The 23,385-nt window shown below is 47.4% G+C and overlaps 2 protein-coding genes across 2 annotated transcripts in view; one reads left to right on the forward strand and one right to left on the reverse strand.

The window, feature by feature from the left end:
• Window positions 1–23,385, forward strand: part of LOC129398329 (putative postmeiotic segregation increased 2-like protein 1) — a 48,487-nt gene that overhangs the window by 19,777 nt on the left and 5,325 nt on the right. The window contains exons 2-5 of the mRNA XM_063605834.1: window positions 2,232–2,318; window positions 2,498–2,600; window positions 3,724–3,907; window positions 6,964–7,052. Coding sequence (XP_063461904.1) covers window positions 2,232–2,318; window positions 2,498–2,600; window positions 3,724–3,907; window positions 6,964–7,052 — 463 coding nt within the window. The remainder of the gene's footprint in view (window positions 1–2,231; window positions 2,319–2,497; window positions 2,601–3,723; window positions 3,908–6,963; window positions 7,053–23,385) is intronic.
• On the reverse strand, window positions 12,749–23,305 carry LOC134728381 (speedy protein E12-like). The gene is made up of 5 exons (XM_063605849.1): window positions 17,980–23,305; window positions 16,889–16,947; window positions 15,581–15,666; window positions 12,931–13,174; window positions 12,749–12,808 (listed from the first exon to the last, which is right to left on the reverse strand). Exons 1-5 carry the CDS (start codon window positions 18,047–18,049, stop codon window positions 12,749–12,751), a joined length of 519 nt encoding a protein of 172 aa, XP_063461919.1. The 5' UTR covers window positions 18,050–23,305.

The raw sequence follows: 23,385 nt of genomic DNA on the forward strand, positions 1-23,385 counted from the left end.
GGCAATAGAGTGAGGCTCTGCCTTAAAACAAAGAAAAATGATTTTGGGGGATGATGGGGTGTCACTATGTTGACCAGGCTTGTCTCAAACTCCTTGCCTCAAGCAATCCACCCACCTCAGCCTCCCAAGTAGCTGGAATTACAGGCACATGCCACCACGCCTGGCTAGTGTGTGTGTGTGTGTGTGTGTGTGTGTGTGTGTGTGTGTAGAAACAAGGTCTTACTGTGTTGTTTAAGCTGCTCTCAAACTCCTGGGCTCAAGTGATCCTCCCACCTCGGCCTCCCAAAGCATTGGAATTACAGGTGTGAGCCACCTCACTGAGCCCTCCACCTTTCAGCTGAACGCAGAAAAGTACAATCTTTTAACCCAAAGCGTTCCTCACACTTAGGGTCAGGAAGAGCCCTTCATGCCCTGGAGGCAACTACTAACCCTCTGCTAAACACTCTGACTCTGGGTGTGAGAAACACACCTACTGTGCCCCACATATTTTTCCAAATACAACTTAATTTAGCCTTCACGACAACCCTGGAGTGAAGGATCATTAACTTTATTTCATAGATGTGGAAACTGAGACTCAGAGGCAGGAAATGACCTCCTTCTGGAGGCTGCAAATTCTTTGATGCTCCTTTGATCAACAGGTGGGAGCTGGCCAGAGGTGGTGGCTCACACGTATAATCCCAGCACTTTGGGAGGCCAAGGTGGGAGGATTGACTGAGGCCAGGAGTTTGAAACTAGCCTGGGCAACATAGCAAGACCTCATCTCTACAAAAAATACACAAATTAGCAGGGTGTGGTGGTGCACACCTGTAGTCGCAGCCACTCGGGAGGCTGAAGTGGTAGCATTGCTTGAGCCCAGGAGGTTGAGGCTGGAGTGAGCCATGATCAAGCCACTGCTCTCCAGCCGAGGAGATGGAGATAGACCCTGTCTCAAACAACAACAAAAAAATAGGTGAGGGTCAGCCAGGCGTGGTGGCTCACGCCTGTAATCCTAGAACTTTGGGAGGCCAAGGTGGGAGGATTGCTTGAGACCAGGACTTCAAGACCAGCCTGGGCAGCCTAGCAAGATCCCATATATCCAGGCCTCATATAATCCGCCCACCTTGACCTTTCACTTAGCATAACATCCCCAAGTTCAATCATAGTGTTACAAGTGACAGGATCTCCTTATTTTTAAGGCTGAATTAAATACTCCATTGTATGTATATATCACATTTTCTTTATCCATTCATGTGCGGATGGACATTTTTTTCTTGCTCCTTTAAAATAAGTTCACTATCTATTAGCCTGGGCAACGTGGCAAGACCCCATGTCCACAAACAATAAAAACGATTAGCTGGGTGTGGTGGTCTGTGCCCCGTAGTCCCAGCTACTCAGGAGGCTGAGGCAGGGGAGCACTTGAACCTGGAAGGTGGAGGCCGCAGTGAGCCATGATCACACCACTGCACTCCAGCCTGGGTGGCAGTGGTGTCTTCAAGAAAGAAATAATAAAATAAAATAATTTCATCATTTATCTCACCTAAATATGTATTCTTGAATACTATTGTTTTGCCTGGTCTTTTTTTTTTTTTTTTTGAGACGGAGTCTTGCTCTGTTGCCCAGGCCAGAGTGCAGTGGTGTGTTCTCGGCTCACTGCAAGCTCCGTCTCCTGGGTTCACGCCATTCTCCTGCCTCAGCCTCCCGAGTAGCTGGGACTACAGGTGCCCGCCACCACGTCCGGCTAATTTTTTGTATTTTTAGTAGAGACAGGGTTTCACCGTGTTAGCCAGGATGGTCTCAATCTCCTGACCTCGTGATCCGCCTGCCTCAGCCTTCCAAAGTGCTGGGATTACAGGCATGAACCACCGCGCCCGGCCCCCGTTCTCCTTACTGGGTATGTTAAAATTATTTCTTTCAAAGGAAAAGGCTGGTCAAAGTGCAACGGTCTTTACAACTAATTGATCACAACCAGTTACAGATTTTTTTGTTCCTTCTCCACTCCAACTGCTTCACTTGACTAGCATAAGGGAAAAAAAAAAAAGAGGAAAGAAAGAAAATGCTAAACTATTTAATCTGGGCTAGTAAATAGCCAGAAAGAACTTTATAAAAATGAAATATACAAAATGACACTAGTATGTTTAACTAAAGGTCTAGTTATGACACTTAAATTTGCACATGTTATAGATAATATCAATATAAAAACTGATAGCATGGGTCCATTTTTAATAAATATATAAATATTTTAAACTTTCTAGATCTAAAGCTTAAGGACTATGGAGTGGATCTCATTGAAGTTTCAGGCAATGGATGTGGGGTAGAAGAAGAAAAGTTCGAAGGCTTAAGTAAGTTAACTTTTTCTAATCCTATTATAAAATAATTGGGCCACATGTCTTAGAATTTTGAGTAACACTGTCTTGGGAAACACAAAAACAGTTTTTTTAAAGCCAGTTACTAGATATCATGTATATTTATTGTTATAGCACTTGAAATATCTTAGTCCTTACTTTATACTCTCTTTCAGCTCTGAAACATCACACATCTAAGATTCAAGAGTTTGCCGACGTACCTCAGGTTGAAACTTTTGGCTTTCGGGGGGAAGCTCTGAGCTCACTTTGTGCACTGAGGTGATAAAATATTTTTATCCATTCACTTGACCCCTTAGAAAAACCTCTCTGAAAATTAATTGGAATCATTATTATTTACAATTTTCTGTCTCAATATCTCAGCTTCTAGCTTCTGAATTCTGTTTTGTCTCACTGCCAATCTAAGTCCTAGTACTTCTGAAATGTGAGCAATAAATGAATGAAATGAAGCAAATAGTATTGTTAAAAAAATTGGTTACCCTTATTAGAACAGTAACTTCTCAATTTGAACATAACATATAGGTAATAAATGATAGTTACCATTGGTTTTCATTATCAATTTTTAGGGAAACATTTCACCAAAGCACTACTTAATTATAGCACAGATACTAAATTTTTATAAATAACTACATGCACACACACACACGCACACACACATATATATACATACATATATATATATATATTTTTTAGAGTCACACACTGTCACCCAGGCTGGAGTGCAGTGGCACAGTCTCAGCTCACTGCAATCTCTGCCTCCCAGGTTCAAGTGATTCTTGTGCCTCAGCCTCCTGAAGAGCTTGGGCTATAGCGTGCACCACCACTCTTGGCTAATTTTTGTATTTTTAATAGAGGTGGGGTTTTGCCATGTTGCCCAGGCTGGTCTGGAACTCCAGGCCTCAAGTGATCTGCCCTCCTTGGCCTCCCAAAGTGCTGGAATTACAGGCACGAGCCACCGCACCCTGCCCTACATATACCTTTTAATTATAATATCTTTTGGATTCTTTAAAACATTTTTTTAAAATTTTAAAAAATTCTTTAAAAAAATTCTTTTAAAAAATTTTGTTTGAAGAGTAATAACAAAACAAATCTCTGAGAATCAATAAATCTTGAGATCATTTATGGTTTTGCAATTCAACCTGAAAAACGAAGTCAAAGTTTTTATCAAAACAAAGCATGTTTAGTGCTCTCTGTCTCACTGTCTTTTAGATGCCAGACCTTAGATTTTATGATGACTCCTCAACTGTTTAGATCTCAGTTATCTCAGAGGGATCATCAGCTTTTTAAGAAAGTTTTGAGAGAAAATCAAGTGAAGAAAAGAGTAGTCAGTGCCCAACATCACGGATCTCTCACTGAACACACCATGCCTGGTATTCTCTCACAGCGATGTCACCATTTCTACCTGCCACGTATCGGCGAAGGTTGGGACTCGACTGGTGTTTGATCACGATGGGAAAATCATCCAGAAAACCCCCTACCCCCACCCCAGAGGGACCACAGTCAGCGTGAAGCAGTTATTTTCTACGCTACCTGTGCGCCATAAGGAATTTCAAAGGAATATTAAGAAGGTACAGTAAATTAATCCCGGTTTTCAAGAGTATTGGTTAATGCACATGAGCAAAAGATTTTACTAAAGATGTTTATTCTTCAGTTGATTCTCTTCCCCTAATTTATTGAGAAATGCTTTATTTGCATTTCTCATTAAAGACTTAACTTCAGGGTGATTTACTTTTTTCTTTTTATCACATAGTGTTTATTAGGACTGAGAAACATAGTGAGACTCTGTCTCTATGAAAAATTAAAAAAAAAATTGACTGGGCATGGTGGCATGCACCTGTAGTTCCAGCTACTTGGGAGGCTGAAGTGGGAGGATCACTTGAGCCCAGGAACCTGAGACTGCAGTGAGCTATGATTGCGTCACTACACTTCAGACTGTGAGACAGAGTAAGACCCTGTCTGGAAAAATATATATACATAGATATACATTTTCTTTATTTTTTATTTTTATCTTTTTTTGAGATGGAGTCTCACTTTGGCGCCCTGGTTGCAGTGCAGTGGCGCGATCTCAGTTCACTGCAACCTCCACCTGCCAAGTTCAAGCGATTCTCCTGCTTCAGCCTTCTGAGTAGCTACCATTACAGGCACGCGCCACCACGCCCAGCTAATTTTTGTATTTTCAGTGGAGACGGGGTTCCACCATGTTGTCCAGGCTGGCCAGGCTGGTCTCGAATTCCTGCCCTCAGGTGATCCGCCCACCTCGGCCTCTCAAAGTGCTGGGATTACAGGCGTGAGCCACCATGCCTGACCTTATGTACTTATATTTTTATGAGAATATTTCTCTTGGTTTTCTGATAAATGAGTTACTGGAACCCTTATGAATTTGAATGCAAATGAAACAGCTAAATGTTATATAATTGTTGTGTTTAAAAAGCAGATTATAAAACTGTCTGTATTATATGATCACAGTTTTATGAAAACAAAACAACAGGCCTAAATGTGTATAGTATAAAGACTGGAAGAGTCAGCACTTCCATGTTCTCAGCGGTTATCCTTGGATGTGAGATCTCATGCACTTTTTGCTCTCTTCTTTGTGCCTTTCCATTTTGCATGCATATTTCTTATAATCTAAAAAGTTACTTAAACATATGCAGCTAAAAACTTTTTTTACCTGTAAAGCATTCGGTGCTAATTTTAACTTTTTTTGTTTAGACGGAGTCTTCTCACTCTGTCGCCCAGGCTGGAGTGCAGTGGTGTGATCTTGGCTCACTGCAACCTCCGCCTCCTGGGTTCAAGTGATTCTCCTACCTCAGCCTCCCAAGTAGCTGGGATTATAGGTGTGTGTCACCACACCCAGCTAATTTTTGTATTTTTAGTAGAGATGGGGTTTCACCATGTTGGCCAGGCTGGTCTTGCACCCCTGATCTCAAGTGATCTGCCCACCTCAGCCTCCCAAAGTGCTGGGATTTCAGGCGTGAGCCACCACGCCCGGCTTTTTTTTTAAAGCTTTTTTGTAAGTCAGCCAGCAAGAACACAGGAGGAAGTACTCAAATCTCCCTTACACAGCTGGGGGCTATGTCAGGTTTTATAAGCGTAGGGTAATGAGGTGTGATTTGATTGGATCTTGCAATAAAGTAACGCTGGGAGGTGTGATCTGACTGGATCCTGCCATGGGGTGACACCAAAACTCAATGTGATTGGATCCTGGCTCCTGCCTTGGGGTGTCTGGTTCTTAAATCGGTCCGAGCTCTTCAGGCTGAGCTCTTAGGTTCCACTCCACGGTGGCACGCTTGGTTAACCTGGGCATGCACAGGGTACATGACCTTCAACCTGCGGGTCGATGGCAATTGAAAAACAACTGACAACTTCATTACATAAAAGTTGAACTGATTCGGGTGCGGTGACTCACGCCTGTAATCCCAGCACTTTGGGAGGCCAAGGCAGGTGGATCACCTGAGGTCGAGGAGTTCAAGACCAGCCTGGCCAAAATGGTGAAACCCCGTCTCTACTAAAAATATAAATATTAGCCAGGCGTGGTGGCGCACCCTTGTAATCGCAGCTACCCCAGAGGCTGAGGCAGCAGAATGCTTGAACCTAGGACGTGGAGGTTGCAGTGAGCTGAGATCGTGCCATTGCACTCCAGCCTGGGTGACAAGAGTGAAACTCCATCAAAAAAAAAAAAAAAGTTGAACTAGATTTGGTCTGATGCAGTTACAGATTTACAAACCGCGTCCCACCCTCCTGCCAACACCTTCCACTCCTCATTCTTGAGGGATTAGGGATGGAGGTCATGCTTCTGTATCGACTTCATGCTGACCAGGGGCACTTAGTCCCCTAAAGTGAGAGGAATGAAACTCTTGGGCTTCTGAGTTCAGATGAGTTCTGGGGTCACCCGGAGTAGCTTGAAAGGCTGGTATTGTTGTAATACCAGCTGAAGGTGGAAGTGTTGGATCCTGGAGGACAAACAGCTCACCATCCATTTAAATAAATAGGACCAAAAAGTAACAGAACAGTGGCCACGAGGGGCCCCAACAGAGGAAGAAACCAGGTGAGGTGTGGTATAGTGGACTCGACTGCCTTCTAAATCTCAGTGGTTGTCCGGGTGCGGTGGCTCACGCCTGTAATTCCAGCAAAAGAAGAGCCGAGGCAGGGTGATCACGAGGTCAGGAGTTCAAGACCAGCCGGGCAAACATGGTGAAACCCCGTCTCTACTGAAAATACAAAAATTAGCCAGGTGTGGTGGCGTGTGCTGTAGTCCCAGCTACTAGGGAGGCTGAGGCAGGAGAATTGCTTGAACCTGGGAGGCGGAGGTTGCAGTGAGCCGAGATTGTGCCACTGCACTCCAGCCTAGGTAGCAGAGCGGGACTCCATCTCAGTCAATCAATCAATCTCAGTGGTTGAACTACCCTTGATATGGTTCAGCTCTGTATCCCCAACCAAATCTCATGTCAAATTGCAATTCCCAGTGTTGAGGGAGGGACCTGGTGGGAGGTGATTGGCTCGTGGCGGCTGACGTCCCCCTTGCTGTTCTCGTGATAGTGAGTGAGCGCTCATGGGATCTGGTTGTTTAGAAGCGTGCAGCCCTCCCACTTCACTCTCTCTGTCTCTCCTGCTCCACCATGGCCAGAAACGTGCCTGCTTCCCCTTCGCCTTCTGCCGTGATTGTCAGTTTCTTGAGGCCTCCCCAGCCATGCTTCCTGTACAGCCTGCAGAACTGTGAGTCAATTAAACCTCTTTTCTTCATAAATTCCCCAGTTTCCAGTAGTTCTTTAGAGCAGTGTGAAAACAGACTAATGGACCCTTCTGGTTGAAGGAATGTAGCCATTCTGCTTGTTTAACTATTTCCTTTCTGTTCATCTCTATTTCCCGGGAGGTGTTTATCCAAGTGCAATAGGAGATATTGGTGACTGCAGAGTCCCCTCAGTGTTCTGCTAGTAAATAGTTGAAGGTTGATCAGTGATCTCCAGCATTTTCAGTCTGGCATGGAAAAGCCCCCATGTAACTGGTAAAGGTATCAGTAAGCACCAGGAGGTATCTAAATCCACCAGGAGCCATAGGCATCATGTTGATGTCCATTTACCAGTCTTCCCTGGCAAGATTCTCTGAATTGTACTGCCTTGGCCAAAAGAGGTATGGGAGGGGCTGGGCACAGTGGCTCACGCCTGTAATCCCAGCATTTTGGGAGACCAATTCGGGTAGATCATTAGAGGTCAGGGGTTCAAGACCATCCTGGCCAACATGGTGACATTCCATCTCTACTGAAAATACAAAAAGTTAGCTGGGTTTGGTGTTGGGTGCCTGTAATCCCAGCTACTCGGGAGGCTGAGGCAGGATAATCACTTGAACCTGGGAGGAGGAGGTGGCAGTGAGCTGAGATCTCACCATTGCACTCCAGCCTGGGCAACAAGAGCGAAACTTCATCTCAAAAAATAAAAAAAGAAGTCTGGGTGTGGTGGCTCGTGCCTGTAATCCCAGGACTTTGGGAGGCCAAGATGGGTGGATCATGAGGTCAGGAGTTCAAGACCAGCCTGGCCTAGATGGTGAAACCCTGTCTCGAGTAAAAATACAAATATTAGCTGGGCATGGTGGCACACACCTGTAATCTCAGCTACTCAGAAGTCTGAGACAGAAGAATTGCCAAAACCCGGGAGGGAGAGGTTGCAGTGAGCCGAGATCGCGCCACTGCACTCTAGCCTGGGTGACAGAGCAAGACTCCGTCTCAAAAGAAAGAAAGAGAAAGGAAATTCCCCAGGGAAGTACCTCAGCTTATTTCATGAAGAGGTACTGAAGGAAGCAGAGGCACGTGGAGGACTTCCCCACCTCGTGCAGCTATTTGGGCCATGGCGTCTGAAATGTATTATTTCAGAGTCACCCCTTTGATGACCTTGGCAGTGGACTGCAGTCATCTGTTTAGGCCTTTCCATGGCCCGTGTCAGTGCCGGTATTTCTGTCTGTTGCACATTTGATTTCCTTGCTGTTGGCATTTAGAAGGCCCCCTGTTTCCCAGATCACACCACGGGCATGGACTGCAGAGATTGCGTCTTGTGAGTCTGTAGAAACAGTCAAGGCCTTGTCCTCTCTTAGGTCCAGAGCTCAGGTTAATGCAGATTTTCCCAGCCGTCTGTGCTGAAGTCCCTGTGGGGAGGCTCCCGGCTGGTTTCCTGTAGGTAGACAGCTACACATCCTGCCCTTCATTGGCTTCTTTTCATGAAGCTCCTGCTGTCTACAAAACATGTCTCCCTTTTCTTCTTGAACCACATCTCTGTTATTGAAACTCTAGAAGTCAGCCAGGCACAGTGGCTATGCCTGTAATCCCAGCGCTTTGGGAGGCCAAGGTGGGCGGATCACCTGAGGTCAGGAGTTCAAGACCAGCCTGGCCAACATGGCGAAACCCTGTCTCTAATACAAATACTAAAATTAGCCAAGCATGGTGGCCACTGCACTCCAGCCTGGGTGACAGAGCAAGACTCTGTCTCAAATAAAGAAAGAGAAAGTATCATGCTTTTCAGAGTTCTGTGGGTTGTTATAGTGAATTATCAAACCTGAGGACGTGGTGGGAACCTCCAAATTTGCAGCCAGTTGGTGAGAAGTACATGCGGTCTGTGGATACCCAAGCTTGCAGCTGCATCTGAAGCGAGGGCAGCCTAGCGGGGGCTGGTGGCCTTAACCTGTGGCATTTGATGTAACATCAGGGAGTTGACATCAGAATTACGTCACACAGGCCAGGTGCAGTGGCTCATGCTTATAATCCCAGCAATTAGAAAGGCAAGATAAGAAGATCGCTTGAGCTTGAGTCTGAGCCCGCAGTGAGCTATGACCGCACCACTGTACCCCAGTCTGGGTGACAGCACAAGACCCCGACTCCAAAAATAAAAAAGAAAAATCACAAAGAATTGCATGGCAGAGTGCCTGCCTTTCACAGCTTGAACTGTTGCAGGAACTTTCTTTTTTTCTTTCTTTCTTTCTTTTTTTTTTTTTTTGTGATGGAGTCTCGCCCTTTCACCCAGGCTGGAGTGCAGTGGCACCATCTCGGCTCACTGCAGGCTCCGCCTCCTGGGTTCACACCATTCTCCTGCCTCAGCCTCCGGAGTAGCTGGGACTACAGGCGCCTGCCACCGCGCCCAGCTAATTTTTTGTATTTTTAGCAGAGATGGGGTTTCACCGTATTAGCCAGGGTGGTCTTGATCTCCTGACCTCATGATCCGCCCACCTCAGCCTCCCAAAGTGCTGGGATTACAGTCCTGAGCCACCGCGCCTGGACTTTTTTTTTTTTTTTTTTTTTTTGAGAGGGGTTGGGGAGACATATTCTCTGCTAGTGATTCTCCTGCCTGGTCTCGAACTCCTGCTGGGATCACAGGCGTGAGCCACCACGCCCAGCCACCTTTAGAGTTTTCTTACCACCTGGTTTTCCTCTCTCAATATCTTTCTCCCATTTCCTGCTTTAAAACTCTAGCTTGGGGTCTGGGCACAGTAGCTCATGCGTATAATCCCAGCAGTTTGGGAGACTGAGGCGGGTGGATCACTTGAGGTCAGGAGTTTGAGACCAGCCTGGCCAACATGGTGAAACCTTGTCTCTACTATTTTTACAAAAGTTAGTCAGACGTACAGGCGGGTGCCTGTAGTCCCAGCTACTTGGGAGGCTGAGGCAGGAGAATTTGCTTGAACGCGGAGGTGAAAGTTGCAGGGAGCCGAGGTTGTGCCACTGCACTCCAGCCTGGGAGACAGAGCGAGACTGTCTCCAAAACAAACAAACAAACAAGCAAAAAAACCCTGTAGCTTGGGATCAGCCTTCTCTTCTGTTGTTTTTCTTTAAAAAATAAAAATTAAAAATAGGCTTCAAGTGATCCTCCCGCCATGACCTCCAAAACTGCTGGGATTGTAGGTGTGAGCACTGCACCCAGCCTTATGTTTTTTTCTACATAAAAAACAGCACAGGATTATCTTCCAAAGCTAATAAATATGTTCAAATAACCACAACCCCATTAAGGAAAAATGTCACTTGACAGCAAATAATCAATCCAGACCACAATATGATCACACTCACTGTGAAGGTGAGAAAAGTTCATCTTTATTATGTTTCCCCAAGAGATGCACTGCACTGTTCTCTTCAAAACACACAGCTCGTGTCCTCCTTTAGAACACACATCCTCTTTAAAGTAACATACAAACATGCCAAAACAAGATAAAAAATTCCATCTGAATTCTCACATTTCAAACATACACTAAATATCAAATAAAAATTTATTTTTACAAGAATTTAGGGGAACTACCACATAGCTATTAATGTAATATATATGTTAACTAAGTATCATAGATAAAAACCATGCTCCCTTCAGCAGCACGTGTAATAATAGATACCAAGATTGAAAGGTAAAAGATTTAGGATGAAAAGAATCCTCTCTTAAAAAGGAAAACAAAATTATATGTATGTGTATACAACAGTTATAACACCCATCACACAGCTTTATAGAAACAGCATCTATTCAAAAATACCAGTATTTCCAAAATATTTAAAATAATATTGAAAGTAATAATAATATTTAAATAAATATATTTAATAAATATTTCAATAAATAAAATAATGTTTAAATAATTCTATACCCATGTTTTTCAAAATAAACCAATAAAATAGATAGTATATATTAGACATGTTAGTATATATATCTGAGACATGTTAAAAATCACAACTGAATTCTCACAATTCAGTCACAAACCTAAACAGCAAATAAAAATTTCTATCACCAGAATTATGTTTTTTTCTGGTGGGGAACTACCAATAGCTATAAATAGAAGAGATTATTATGGAAGTATCATAGATAAAAAGAGTGCTCGCTTCAGGAGCACATATAATAATACAGAAAAAAATTTAAAGATAATAAAAGATTTAGGATAAAAAGAATTCTCACTTAAAAATGAAAAGAAAATTATCTTTATGTATATATAACAACTATAACTCTCATCAAAAAACTCTACAGGAACAGCATGTTTTCAAAAGTACAACAATTTCCAAACTATTTGAAATAAACCTATTAATAATTCAATGGCCAACATTTTCCAAACAAACCAATAAAATGCATAGTGTGCATGAAGCTATCTGTTACAGTCTGTGGCACTCATATTTCAGAAAGAATTCTGTGCCAATCTGAGCCCCTGCACTGTGCCTTCAAATGCTCCTGGACTGTGGCAAGCAAGTCCGTAAGAAACAGGACCTCCAGGTTCCGTCCCAGGGAGGTTGGCATTCAGCAATATAAAAAGGGAGGTGGTGCCGCAGGAAAGGGTGGAACTGGAAACACTCCTGGTTTCTTACTTTTCTCCAAGGACTCCTAGAAGTACCCCACCCCACCCCTGCTCCTTGGAGGACAACGTGATCACTGTATTCAGCTCTGTCAAGAATGGTCCAGGTTCTTCTAGATGATCTGCACAAATGGTTCCTCTCCTCCTTCCTGATGTCTGCCATTAGCACTGGAATAAAGTTCCTGCTGAAAATCCACATCTCCCCTGGGTCCGGTGTTCTGGAAGTGAGAGAGACAATGTCACACCTCAAGGAGGCAGCTCTCTAGACAGGAAGGTTATTCACGTCCCATGTCAAGTCTAGCTAGAGTTCAGAGCAATTGAGAAGTGCAATTTTATCTCCTGCCTTTCATTCTATACCCTGCTTGTGAACCATCGTGTTCAACTGTGAAACTCACACTTTGGTGACCCTGACTCCAAAACTTAATACACCCAAGGTCAGCCCCAGTGCTCTGCTTCATAGCAAGGACTTTGGGTGGGTCTTCCCAGGGAGTAGGGCACCCTCAGAGAATGTGGCTTTGGACTTCATCACAGCTGGGGCCTTTTGTGTCACTTCAGATCTAAACTTGTAACCGTGCTAGATCTGTTTCTAATGTGACAACATCAGGAACCACGAGTCCAGAAGCCTAATCCATAATCCTCCCTCCTCATGACGAAGTCTCATGCTCTGTGCTCAACATGGTTAGCTGCACAAGATGTAAACCAAAGCTTCACTGAACCCTCGACCCAAATCGGTAACTCAAGTGCGTCAATCATAATGAACCTCCCCGAACTCAGTATTTATGATTATTTTTGAGGCAGGGTCTCACTCTGTCACCCGGGCTGGAGTGCAGTGGCAGGATCAGGGCTCCCTGCAGCCCCGACCTCCCAGGCTCCAGCGATCCTCCTGCCTCAGCCTCCTGAGTAGTTGGGAGTAGAGATGCCTCCCACATCGCCTGGCTAATTTTTGTATTTTTGTGGAGAGGGGATATCTCGCCACGTTGCCCAGGCTTGAAGCCAGATCAAGCAATTGGGTTCCTTGGATTTCCGAAATAGACCCCAATATTCTGCCTTTACCCCGGAGGATGCAGATGTACCTTCTCTCAGGCCGATGACCTCAGGCCTCCACGGTCCCTGGAGCTCTAGGAAAGGTGGGCGCGATCTCGCGCCCACACCCAGTGCTCTGGGTCATAAGCCTGGATCTGGAAAAACAAACGCGCTTTGAGAAGACGGGGACTCCCCAGGATACCCCTCTCTCCCCTCGTCCAGCCTCCAGCCCACCCGATTCCTCCCCACATCCTCCACGTCCCCAGGCCCCACCCACCTCTTCCAACTCCTCCAGGGAAACCCAAGCCCTGCAGTGCATGTAACAGAAGAAGTGGAACCGATGCTTCCGGAACAAGGCTATCTGAGAGCAGTTCTTCCTGGCCCTCGGGTTCATGTAACGGCATAACTGGAACCAAAGCTCATGGAGCAAGGATATATGAGAGCGGGTCTCCTCGTACAGGAAGCAGATGATGTTTTGTTTGGGGGCCTCGTCATCCTCCTCCATGTCATTGGCCAGATAGCTGAGGACAGAAATCAGGTTGCTGCTCAGGGGCACCACCAGGAGAGACCTCCGGCTGAGATCAGCTTCCCAGAGAGGAAGATAAGGGACCGTCCCTAGCTCAGGACTGGCACCCACCCTGCAGAGAGCCATGCCTTCCTCAGGAGGGCTCTGCTGGACAGAGACCTGATCAAGGGCGTCTCCCACTCCTTCAGGATGGAGACAAAAACCCAACTGGTGACCAAGAGTGGTGGCTTAGGCCTGGAATCCCAGCACACTGGGAGGCCGAAGCAGGAGGATCACTTGAGGCCAGGAGTTTGAGACAGGCCTGGGCACCATAGCAAGACCCTTGTCTCTATTAAAAATATAAAAAATACGCCAGACGCGGTGGCTCATGCCTGTAATCCCAGCGCTTTGGAAGGCTGAAGCAGGTGGATTGCTTGAGACCAGGAGTTTGAGACCAGCCTGGTCAACACAGAGAAACCCCATCTATACTAAAAATACAAAAATCAGCCTGGTGCGGTGGCACACCCATTAGTCCTAGCTACTCAAGAGGCTGAAGCATAAGAATTGTGTGAACCCAGGAGGCGGAGGTTGCAGTGAGCCAAGATTGGGCCCCTCCATTCCAGCCTGAGACACACAGCAACACTCTTGTCTTGATAAATAAATAAATAAATAAATAAATAAATAAAAACTGTCCAGGTGTGGTGGCACAGCCCTGTAGTCGGAGCTAATCAAGAGGCTGAGGTGGGAGGATCGCTTGAGCCCAGGATATGGAGGCTGCGGTGAGCTATGATCTCACCACTGCACTCCAGCTTAGGGGACAGGGCAAGTCTGTCTCAAAAAAAAAAAAAAGCAATTGAATACATTGATATTTTGCCAGGACCCTGCCTTCTACAGGCATCTAGTCTAATGGCACTGGGAGTAATCAGAGGAGATGTCCTAATCCCAATGTCACATTATAATAGGATGTAACTGGAGAGCTACGGGCATGCAGAAGTTGGAAGATGAGGGAAGGCATCACAGAGGCTGTAGGGTGAACCGACTTCAAGGAATGGGTGCTTCCCTTCAGAACCACGTGTGTGGGACACCCAGACAGAAAACACAAATGCAAAGTCAAGTGGAGGGCATTTGGAAGGAGCAGTGAAGCCAAGCCAGGAAACACCAAGATGGCGAGCCAGTGTGGTTGTAGAGATTGTAGAGAGGGTGGAATTGGCACTGTGGACCCTGGCCTCGATAGAGAAAGACATCAGCTAAGGAAGTTGTTCAGGTGGGCGGTGAGGTTGTCGTGCTTTGGAAAGATGTTCAGGCTGCACTAGGAAGCCCCTTGGCTTGGGGAGAGACTCCAGGAAACCCCAGCAGGGAGCATTTGACAGTGGATTCGAGTGATGCAAGGGGGACCTGGACTGTGACCTCTGTCACGGGAACCCAGAGGAGGTTGATGGCTTTTGCGGTTGATGTGGGAAGGAGAGAGAGAGAAGAACCGGAAACGTCTGCTTGCTGGGGGAAGTGTCATGTCCGCTCCTCCGCTCCTTTTCTTCTCCCCTTAGGAGCGGTTCATGGTTCCTTTTGTTTTTTGTTCTTTTTTTGTTTTTTTTTTGTTGTTTTTTTTTTTTTTTTGAGACGGAGTCTCATTCCGTCGCCCAGGCTGGAGTGCAGTGGTGCGATCTCGGCTCACTGCAAGCTCCGCCTCCCAGGTTCATGCCATTCTCCTCCCTCAGCCTCCCGAGTAGCTGGGACTACGGGAGCCCGCCACCACACCCGGCTAATTTTTGTATTTTTTTTTTTTAAGTGGAGACAGGGTTTCACCATGTTAGCCAGGATGGTCTCGCTCTCCTGACCTTGTGATCCGCCCACCTCGGCCTCCCAAACTGTTGAGATTACAGGTGTGAGCCACCGCACCTGGCCTGTTTTACTCTTTTATTTGTACACTGGCATTGGAGTTTGTTTTGTTTGCCTGTTTTTTTTTTTTTTTTTTGAAAAAAAGTCTCACTCTGTTGCCCAGGCTGGAGTGCAGTGGCTCAACCTTAGCTTACTGCAACCTCCACCTCCTGGGTTCAAGGGGTTCTCTTGCCTCAGCCTCCCAAGTAGCTTGGATAACAGGTGCACACCAACATGCCCGACTGATTTTTCTATTTTTAGTAGAGACGGGGTTTTGCCATGTTGGCCAGGCTGGTCTCAAACTCCTGATCTCAGGTGATCCGCTTGCCTCGGCCTCCCAAAGTGCTGGGATTACAGGCCTGAGCCACCACGCCCAGCCTGAGTTTCTTTTTAGAGACAACAGTCTAAGATACTATAATCCTGTCTTTTTTGTACACAGAATAAAGAGGACAAATAGGTGAAAGAATAAATGAAAGGCTGCAATCCCACTTCCCCCGCTGTCCCAGGGCATTGGATATTGATGGATAGGAGGCAGCAAACCACTCACAGAGCCAGGAAGAAATGAATGCGTTGGTATTGCCAGGAGGGGAGGCCGGCCCGGCTGAAATACGCTATGACCATAGCCAGGAGATACTGATGGAGAGAAAGGAACACAGAGAGGGAGAGGTCACATCTTGGGAGAGGAAGATTGTGGAGATAGTGGAATGGGGGTCTGGGGAGGGGTTGCCCATCAGAGAAGGGACCTCAGCATTGGGGTGACTGTGCTCATGTGGAAATTGCGGGGTGGAGGGGTATTCGAAGGTCGGATGCAAATCCGAGAAGCCGGAGGAAGGGTTTTCGGTGATGCTCCCAGGATGGTGGGCTCTGATGGGATCTTGGGAGGGGGTGTGTCTAGGTCGGCTGGTGTCAGGAGGGTCTTTTGTGTGCCAGGCAGAGAACTGTCCCAAGGAGCTGAGAGTAGAGGGCCCAGGAGCTTCAGGACTGCAGCCAGACTGTGGCCCAGGGCTCAGATCCCAAAGGACCCATAGGAGAGGCAGGGGCCACTCATTCACTCTGCAAGAGACCAGCAGAGTCCTGAGAGAGATGCTGACAAATCATAAAAAGACAAAGAATAGCCGGGAGTGGCAGCTCAAGCCTGTGATCCCAGTACTTTTTGAGAGGTGGAGACAGGAGTATCACATGAGCCCAACAGTTGGAGAACAACCTGGGCAACACAGCGAGACCCTGTTTCTACGAAGATTTCAAAAATTCATCGAGCATGGTGGCATGTGCCTAGTCCCAGCTCCTCAGGAGTCTAAGGAAAGAGGATTGCTTGAGCCCAGGAGTTAGAGTGAGCTATGATCATGCCACTGTACTCCATCCTGGGGAGCAGAGCTGGACTCTGTCTCAGAAAAAAAAATGTGTGGGTGCCAAGACTCAAGACCATGGGAGCTGGTCAGACACAGTGCTGATGTCTGTAATCTCAGCACTTTGGGAGGCCAAGGCGGGTGGATCACCTGAGGTCAGGTGTTCGGCACCAATCTGGCCAACAGGGCAAAACCCCGTCTCTACTAAAAACACAAAAATTAGCCAGGCGTGGTGGTTCACGTTTGTAATCCCAGCTGCTTGGAGGCTGAGGCACGAGAATCGCTTGAACCCAGGAGGCATCAGCTGCAGTGAGTCAAGACCGAGACACTGCCCTCCAGCCTGGGCAACAGAGCAAGACTGTGTCTCACAAAACAAAAACAAAAACAAAAACAAACTGTAGGAGCATCTGGTGGGAGGTGGTGGAGGGAGAACTGTGGGTTTGGAAGCTGCGCCCTCCCGCTGGCCGTGCGTTAGAACAGGAACACAGTTACATAGAGAACAACCTTACCTTGTCCGACACCCTCAGATCTTTGTCCCAGGCCAGGAATCTTTTAATGACAGGATCCTCTGTGATTAGAGAGCAGATATCAGCGTGAGAAGCAGGACAGGGTTTCCGTGGGAGCAGCAGGGCAGTGAGGAGAAGTGTGCCTCCCGGGGGAAAGTCTCAGGATTGTGGCCGCGGGTGAGGTGGATGGGAGAGGGGAGAATGACTTTCACTGGGCAAGGGAGAGAGGCTCCTGCTCTGAGACTCCCCTGAGAAGAGGCCGAAGGAGGCCCTGGGTGTGAGAATCTACAGGATGTAGAGCTGGGAATCAGCCAGGACCCCCTCCAGCAGACACGGAGGGACCACTGCAGAGTCATAAAGGAATTCCCATCATTTCCTCATGAGGCAGTCACACATCAGGGTGTGACCATGGCCTTGGTATCCCTCACTATGGATGGAAACACTTAGGTTTAGAAAAGTCGGTAAGAAACATTAAGTTTCAGAGGGCACAGCTGAAACCACTTTTTTGATTTTTGATTTTGTTTTTCTTTATTTGATTTTTATTTTTATTTATTTATTAATTTATTTTGAGACAGAGTCTTGCTCTGTGGGCCAGGCTGGAATGCATTGGCCTGATCTTGGCTCACTGCAACCTCTGCCTCCTGGGTTTAAGCAATTCTCCTGTCTCAGCCTCCCGAGTAGCTGGAACTACAGGGATGAGCTACTGTGCCCAGCCTTGGTTTTTCTTTTGACGCAGACTTTTGCTCTGTCACCCAGGCTGGAGTGCAGTGGTGCAGTCATAGCTCACTGCAGCCTCAAAGTCCTGAGTTCAAGCAATCCTCTTGCCTCAGCCTCCCAACGTGCTGGGATCTCAGGCGGGAGCCACAGCGCCTGGCCCAAAACCAAGCTTTCTTATCCCAAGCACCGACCTTTATCAAGTCTACCTAATCCTCTGTTGTCTCCTAAGTGTCCCTCATGAGTGATCACTTCAGAGTCCTCCCGCATGGAGAGCTCACCCACTGGGGCATATTTTTCCCATTGGAAAAGTGTGGTTATTGGAAGTTTCCTCTTTAGAAAGAACAGGATTGGAGGTGCTCTCTGGGGTGTCCTCCTACCAAGCAGCCTGTTGAAGGCCTCGTAGTACTCAGGGAGCACGAGCGACACTCGCCGTCGCTTCGCCTTCATCTTGAGGCCACACAGCGTCTCCGCCACCCAGGTCTCCTCAGGCTCAGGGGCGAGCTCCTGCTCTGGCTCATCGTCAGATTCATCCAAACACTCCCTCTTCCTTTTCCAGCCAAGGGACTTACGTGGGGGGCTGGGATCTACCCCAGGGGCTGAGTAAAGAAACCAGGCCACCGTGTAATGCTTCTGCAACTGATCACGTTAGACCCCGACCCCAAACCCCAAACCACTCTCCATCCTCCCCAGCCTCGCAGACTGCTGGCTTCTCCAAGCCACCTTTCTGACTTTCTCCTCTGCTCAACCCCATGTGCCACTCCTTCCCCTCCCCATTCTTCCCTCTCTCTGTCCTCAGAACACTGCCTCATATCCTTCCCTGGTCCCTGGCTCTCTGAGTCCCTCTTTTTTTTTTTTTTTTTGTTTCGAGACAGAATCTTGCTTTGTCACCCAGGCTGGAGTGTAGTGGTGCAATCTCAGCTCACTGCAACATCCATCTCCCGGATTCCAGTTATTCTCCTGCCTCAGCCTCTCAGGTAGCTGGGATTACAGGTGCCTGCCATAATGCCCAGCTCAATTTTGTACTTTTAGTAGAGACAGGGTTTCACCATGTTGGCCAGGCTGGTCTCAAACTCCTGGCCTCAAGTGATCCGCCTGCCTTGGCTTCCCAAAGTGCTGGGATTACAAGTGTGAGCCACTGCACCCAGCCTGAATTTCTCCATTCTTCCCACACACCCTCCCCAGGTTCTCCTTCCTGACCTCTGACCCTTCTTTTTTTCTTCCTCTTTTTTTTTTTTTTTTTGAGACAGCATCTCACTCTGTCACCCAGACTGGAGTGCAGTAGCACGATCTCGGCTCACTGCAACCTCTTCCTCCCAGGCTCAAGTGATTCTCCTGTCTCAGCCTCCCAAGTAGCTGGGATTATAGGCACACACCACTACCGCCTGGCTAATTTTTGTACTTTTAGTAGAGATGGGGTTTCACCATGTTGGCCAGGCTGGTCTTGAACTCCTGACCTCAGGTGATCTGCCCGCCTCAGCCTCCCAAAGTGTTGGGGTTACAGGGGTGAGCCACCACGCCTGGCCCCCTTCCTTCGTCTTAGTCAATCGTATGCCACCTCTTCTTCCTCCAGTCCCCTCACCTGATGGTCCCGACACTTCATCATCCACCACCTCCTGGAGGGGGTACCCTGAGGTGCTCCGCTGGGGGCTCTGCTCTTCCTGGGGCTGCGGTTGATGGCTCATCATGATCTTTCCCAAAATCTGTCCCATCTCACCGAACCTAGTCTCTGTTCTGTCCTTGGTCTTCTTCTGGACACTGCTGGGATCCAGAAGAGTGTGTTATCAATTCTCGAGGCTGGGAGAAGTCAGGAGTGGAGAACAGCTCTGAGAAGTTACTGTTGTCCAACTGAACTGCCAGGTGCCGACAGAGTCCGGTCCCTCCAATCAGGAAGGTCGGAATCTCTGATGTCATCGTTCATGCCAACCTGGCAACTAGTTTGAACAAAAACACATGTAACTGCCAGGCTGATCTCTTGTCCTGGAGATCCTGGGTGAATGGTATCTCCTGCCACTGTCCCAACCTCAGACCACTGTCCAAAAGCATCTTCAGGGTCTCCGCATCCCTCTGTTCCCTGTCCCAGCAGAGGCTGTGTCCTCTCCGCTCAAAGCTTGAAGCGTATTGGGGTCTCCTCTTCTCTGTACATGCCCGTTTCAGAGTCCGGTCTGGTGGGAGAGGGATCAGGATGGGAAAGAAAAGTAGGGTAAGCAGAAACGATGAAACCTTACAAGAGTGAGATTATCATGTACAAGAGATCCCAGGAACATTGACTTGATGAAAAAGTCACATCAGAGCACTCAATTTGGCAGAGCTTTTCTGCCGAATGTCTACTGACATTCACTGTCCGAGATTCTGTACTGGGGGTACACGCGTCCTCTGCCCTAAGGCATCTTTGAGTCCAAGAGATATTTTGAGGACTGGAAATCATAGGAAACTGCCCATGAGTTCACACATATTTCCAATGGTGTCCCCAATTTCAGGGAGTCCACGGATCACCTAAAGCCAGCCCCTCCAGTTTGGCTAAGAAACTCTATATATCAAGTTTTGTATCATATGTATTGCTCTTAACTCAGAAAATTCCACCATTTTTGGCAGTGGTTTATTTATTTATACCATTGAAGGAAATGGTTTATTTATGAATCTATATTATGGATATTCTATAAGATACTGGGTGTACAAAAAGACTAAGTCGAAAAATCTCAGCTGTGCACAGTGGCTCATGCTTGTAATCCCATCTCTTTGGGTGGCCAAGGGAGGAAGACTGCCTGAGGCCAGCAGTTCGAGACCAGTATAGGCAACATAGCAAGAGCCCATCTCTAAAACAAAACAAAACAAAACAAAATTAGCCAGGTGTCGTGGCTGGCACCTGTGTTCCAACAACTTGAGAGACTGAGGTGGCAGGAGGATTGCTTGAGCCTAGGAGTTAGGGGCTGCGGTGAGCTGTGATCGTGACACCGCACTCCAGCCTGGGCAACACAGCAAGACCTTGTGTCAAAAAAATTCTTTTAATTAAATATAAAAGAGTTTCATGACATTCAGAGACCATCCAAAGAACCTGTGGGTTCCGGCCAGGCACAGTGGCTCACACCTGTAATCCCAGCGCTTTGGGAGGCCATAGCAGGTGGATCGCTTGAGGTCAGGAGTTTAAGAGCAGCCTGGCCAACATGGTGAAACCCCATCTCTTCTAAAAATACAAAAAATTAGTCAGGCATGGTGGTGGGTGCCTGTAATCCCAGCCACTCAGGAGGCGGGGGCAGCAGAATGGCTTAAACTTGGGAGGCGGAGGTTGCAGTGAGCCAAGGTCGCACCATTGCACTCCAGCCTGGGCAACAAGAGCAAAACTACATCTCAAAAAAAAAAAAAAAAAAAAAAAAAAGAGAACCTGTGGATGAGTTCCCACATGGCTTCCTAACGGGCTGCGGCTCTCCTAGGAGTCTCTCGCTCATGGGAAAGGCACAAACTGAATGCGGGAGGAAATCCCATTGCTGTGGAAGTCCCATTGTTAGGAAGCTCTGCTTTTCTGGAGTTCAAATTTGCATTCATGATGCTTTAAACCGTCAGAGCTGGGTGTGTCCTCCTACAACAAATCACTTTACTCTCTCTCTCTCCTAGTTAACAGGCTTTCAAATATTAGAACATCCATGTTCTGACCTCATTAAAATTGCTCTTTTGTGGAATGAAAAGCTCTGATTTAACCCGTCTTTAAGCCTGGTATGCATATTCCTCTCTGTTCCGGCCACCTTGTCTAGACACACTACACTGAGGCAGTGCCCATCTTAGATGATGTTGACACATTGTCAAAAAATGGGCAAACCAGGTGCGGTGGCTCACACTTGTAATCCCAGCACTTTTGGAAGCCGATGCCGACAGATAACCAGAGGTGAGGAGGTTGAGATCAGCCTGGCCAACATGGTGAAACCTGTCTGTTTTTCTGTAAAAATACAGAAACAATGAGCTGGGCGTGGGAGTGCACTTCTGTAATCCCAGCTACTTGTGGGGCTGAGGCAGGAGAATCACTTGAACCGGGAAGGTGGAGGTTCCAGTGAGCCGAGATCACGACACTACACTCCAGCCTGGGCGACAGAGTGAGACTCCGACTCAAAAAAAAAAAAAAGTGCCAGACAGCCCAGGTTTGGTCTGATATGTTCAGAAAAAAGCAAAACAGTCACCTCTCACCTTTTCTTTTCCTGCAATGATGCCGTTTAATACAACAATGGCTGTAGGTATGCTGCAGAAATATCATTCAAGTGAAACAGAAGGGCTTTCCTGGCTGGACACAGCGGTCACTCCTGCAATCCCAACACTTTGGTTGGCTAAGGTGGGAGGATTTCTTGCGGCCAGGAGTTCGAGGCTGCAGTGAGCTGTGATCCACCACTGCATTCCAGGCTGGGCATCAGAGTGAGGCCTCTCTCTAAAAAAAACCCTTCACTCCCCAAAAAAAGGGATTTTCAAATACCAGCCTTTCAGCATGAGGATCACATGGAGGAACATTAAGACACAGATGCTGGGACCCAGCCCTATTGATTGTAATTTAAAAACTGAGGTGAGGCCTGATTTAGCTCCGTCATTGGAATCCATTCAGATTTGAAATTCTCTGAGTTGGACAGTGCAAGAGAGATCCTAAAGAAAACAAAGTCACTGTGGACTGAAATGAGCTGACAAGGTTTTCTGAGCGTGGTGAAATATGATCTGGGCCTCACTTGGGAGGGCTGTGGCCAGGCCTTGAGTCCGTGGCTCAGTGGGGCCTTCTGAAACAGCCTCCAAGCCGCGCCCCCCCCCTTCATTTGCTAGTGGATGACCCCCTCCAGCAGCTTTGGTGCTGATGGGAATAAGTCGACCTGCAGCGGAAGTTCAGCCCAAGTCTCAGCCCAGCAGCTTCTCCACACCTGTCCGGGGTCTGGTCATGCTGCCGTCTCTGCGGTTCTCTGCGGAGTCGTGGTTTCTGTACCTTGAAGAGAACTTCCCCTTTGGGACCCAGAAACCCAGTGAATCCTCAGGAAAAAAGGGAATGAAATTACTGAAGACAACTCTGTGGCGGGGAGATGGAAAAGAGGCTCTCTCTTTTTTTTTTTCCTAATATTTTGAGACAGAGTTTCGCTTTTGTCACCCAGGCTGCAGTGCAGTGGCTCCATCTCGGCTCACTGCAACCTCTGCCTCCCAGGTTCAAGCGATTCTCCTGCCTCAGCCTCCCGAGTAGCTGAGATTACAGGCACCCACCACCACTCCCGCCTAATTTTTGTATTTTTTTAGTAGGGACAGGGTTTCGTCATGTTTGCCAGGCTGGTCTTGAACACCTGACTTCAAATGATCCACCCGCCTCTGCCTCTCAAAGTGCTAGGAATACAGGCATAAGACACTGCACCCGGCCTGTTTTTGTTTTTTAGAGACAAGGTCTCTGTTGCCTTGGCTGGGGTGCAGTGGTACAATCAGCTCTCTGTTGCCTCCTGGGCTCAAGCAATCCTCTTCTCTCAGCCTCCCAAGTAGCTGAGACTACAGGTGCATGCCTGTAGTAGATATAGCATCTTGCTCTGTTGCCCAGACTGGTCTTGAACTCTTGGTCACAAGCGATCCTCTTGCCTTGGCCTCTCAAAGTGCTGGAATTACACGCGTGAGCCATTGAGCCCAACCAGATAAGATGATCTTTAAGGGCCCTTCCCATGGTACCATATCCAAGTCAGCGAGACTGTGGCTATAGCAAGTTTAACATAACCAGATACGCTAGTATTATGGGCTGCATGGTGTGCCCCCCACCCCTAATTCGTGTATTGAAGCCATGACCCTCCAGA

This window comes from Pan paniscus, chromosome 6, assembly GCF_029289425.2.
Source record: "Pan paniscus chromosome 6, NHGRI_mPanPan1-v2.0_pri, whole genome shotgun sequence".
Lineage (NCBI taxonomy): Eukaryota > Metazoa > Chordata > Mammalia > Primates > Hominidae > Pan > Pan paniscus.

What these genes read in the sequence shown, in the direction of transcription:
- LOC134728381 (XM_063605849.1), bottom strand. Translation starts at nt 18,049, where the DNA reads ATGAAGGCGAAGCGACGGCGAGTGTCGCTCGTGCTCCCTGAGTACTAC. An exon ending in ATTCATTTCTTCCTGGCTCT is followed by an intron (nt 13,175 to 15,580) that starts GTGAGTGGTTTG and finishes TTCTGTCCTCAG; the next exon opens with CTATCTGGCCAATGACATGG. An exon ending in CCCTGGAGGAGTTGGAAGAG is followed by an intron (nt 12,809 to 12,930) that starts GTGGGTGGGGCC and finishes TTGTTTTTCCAG; the next exon opens with ATCCAGGCTTATGACCCAGA.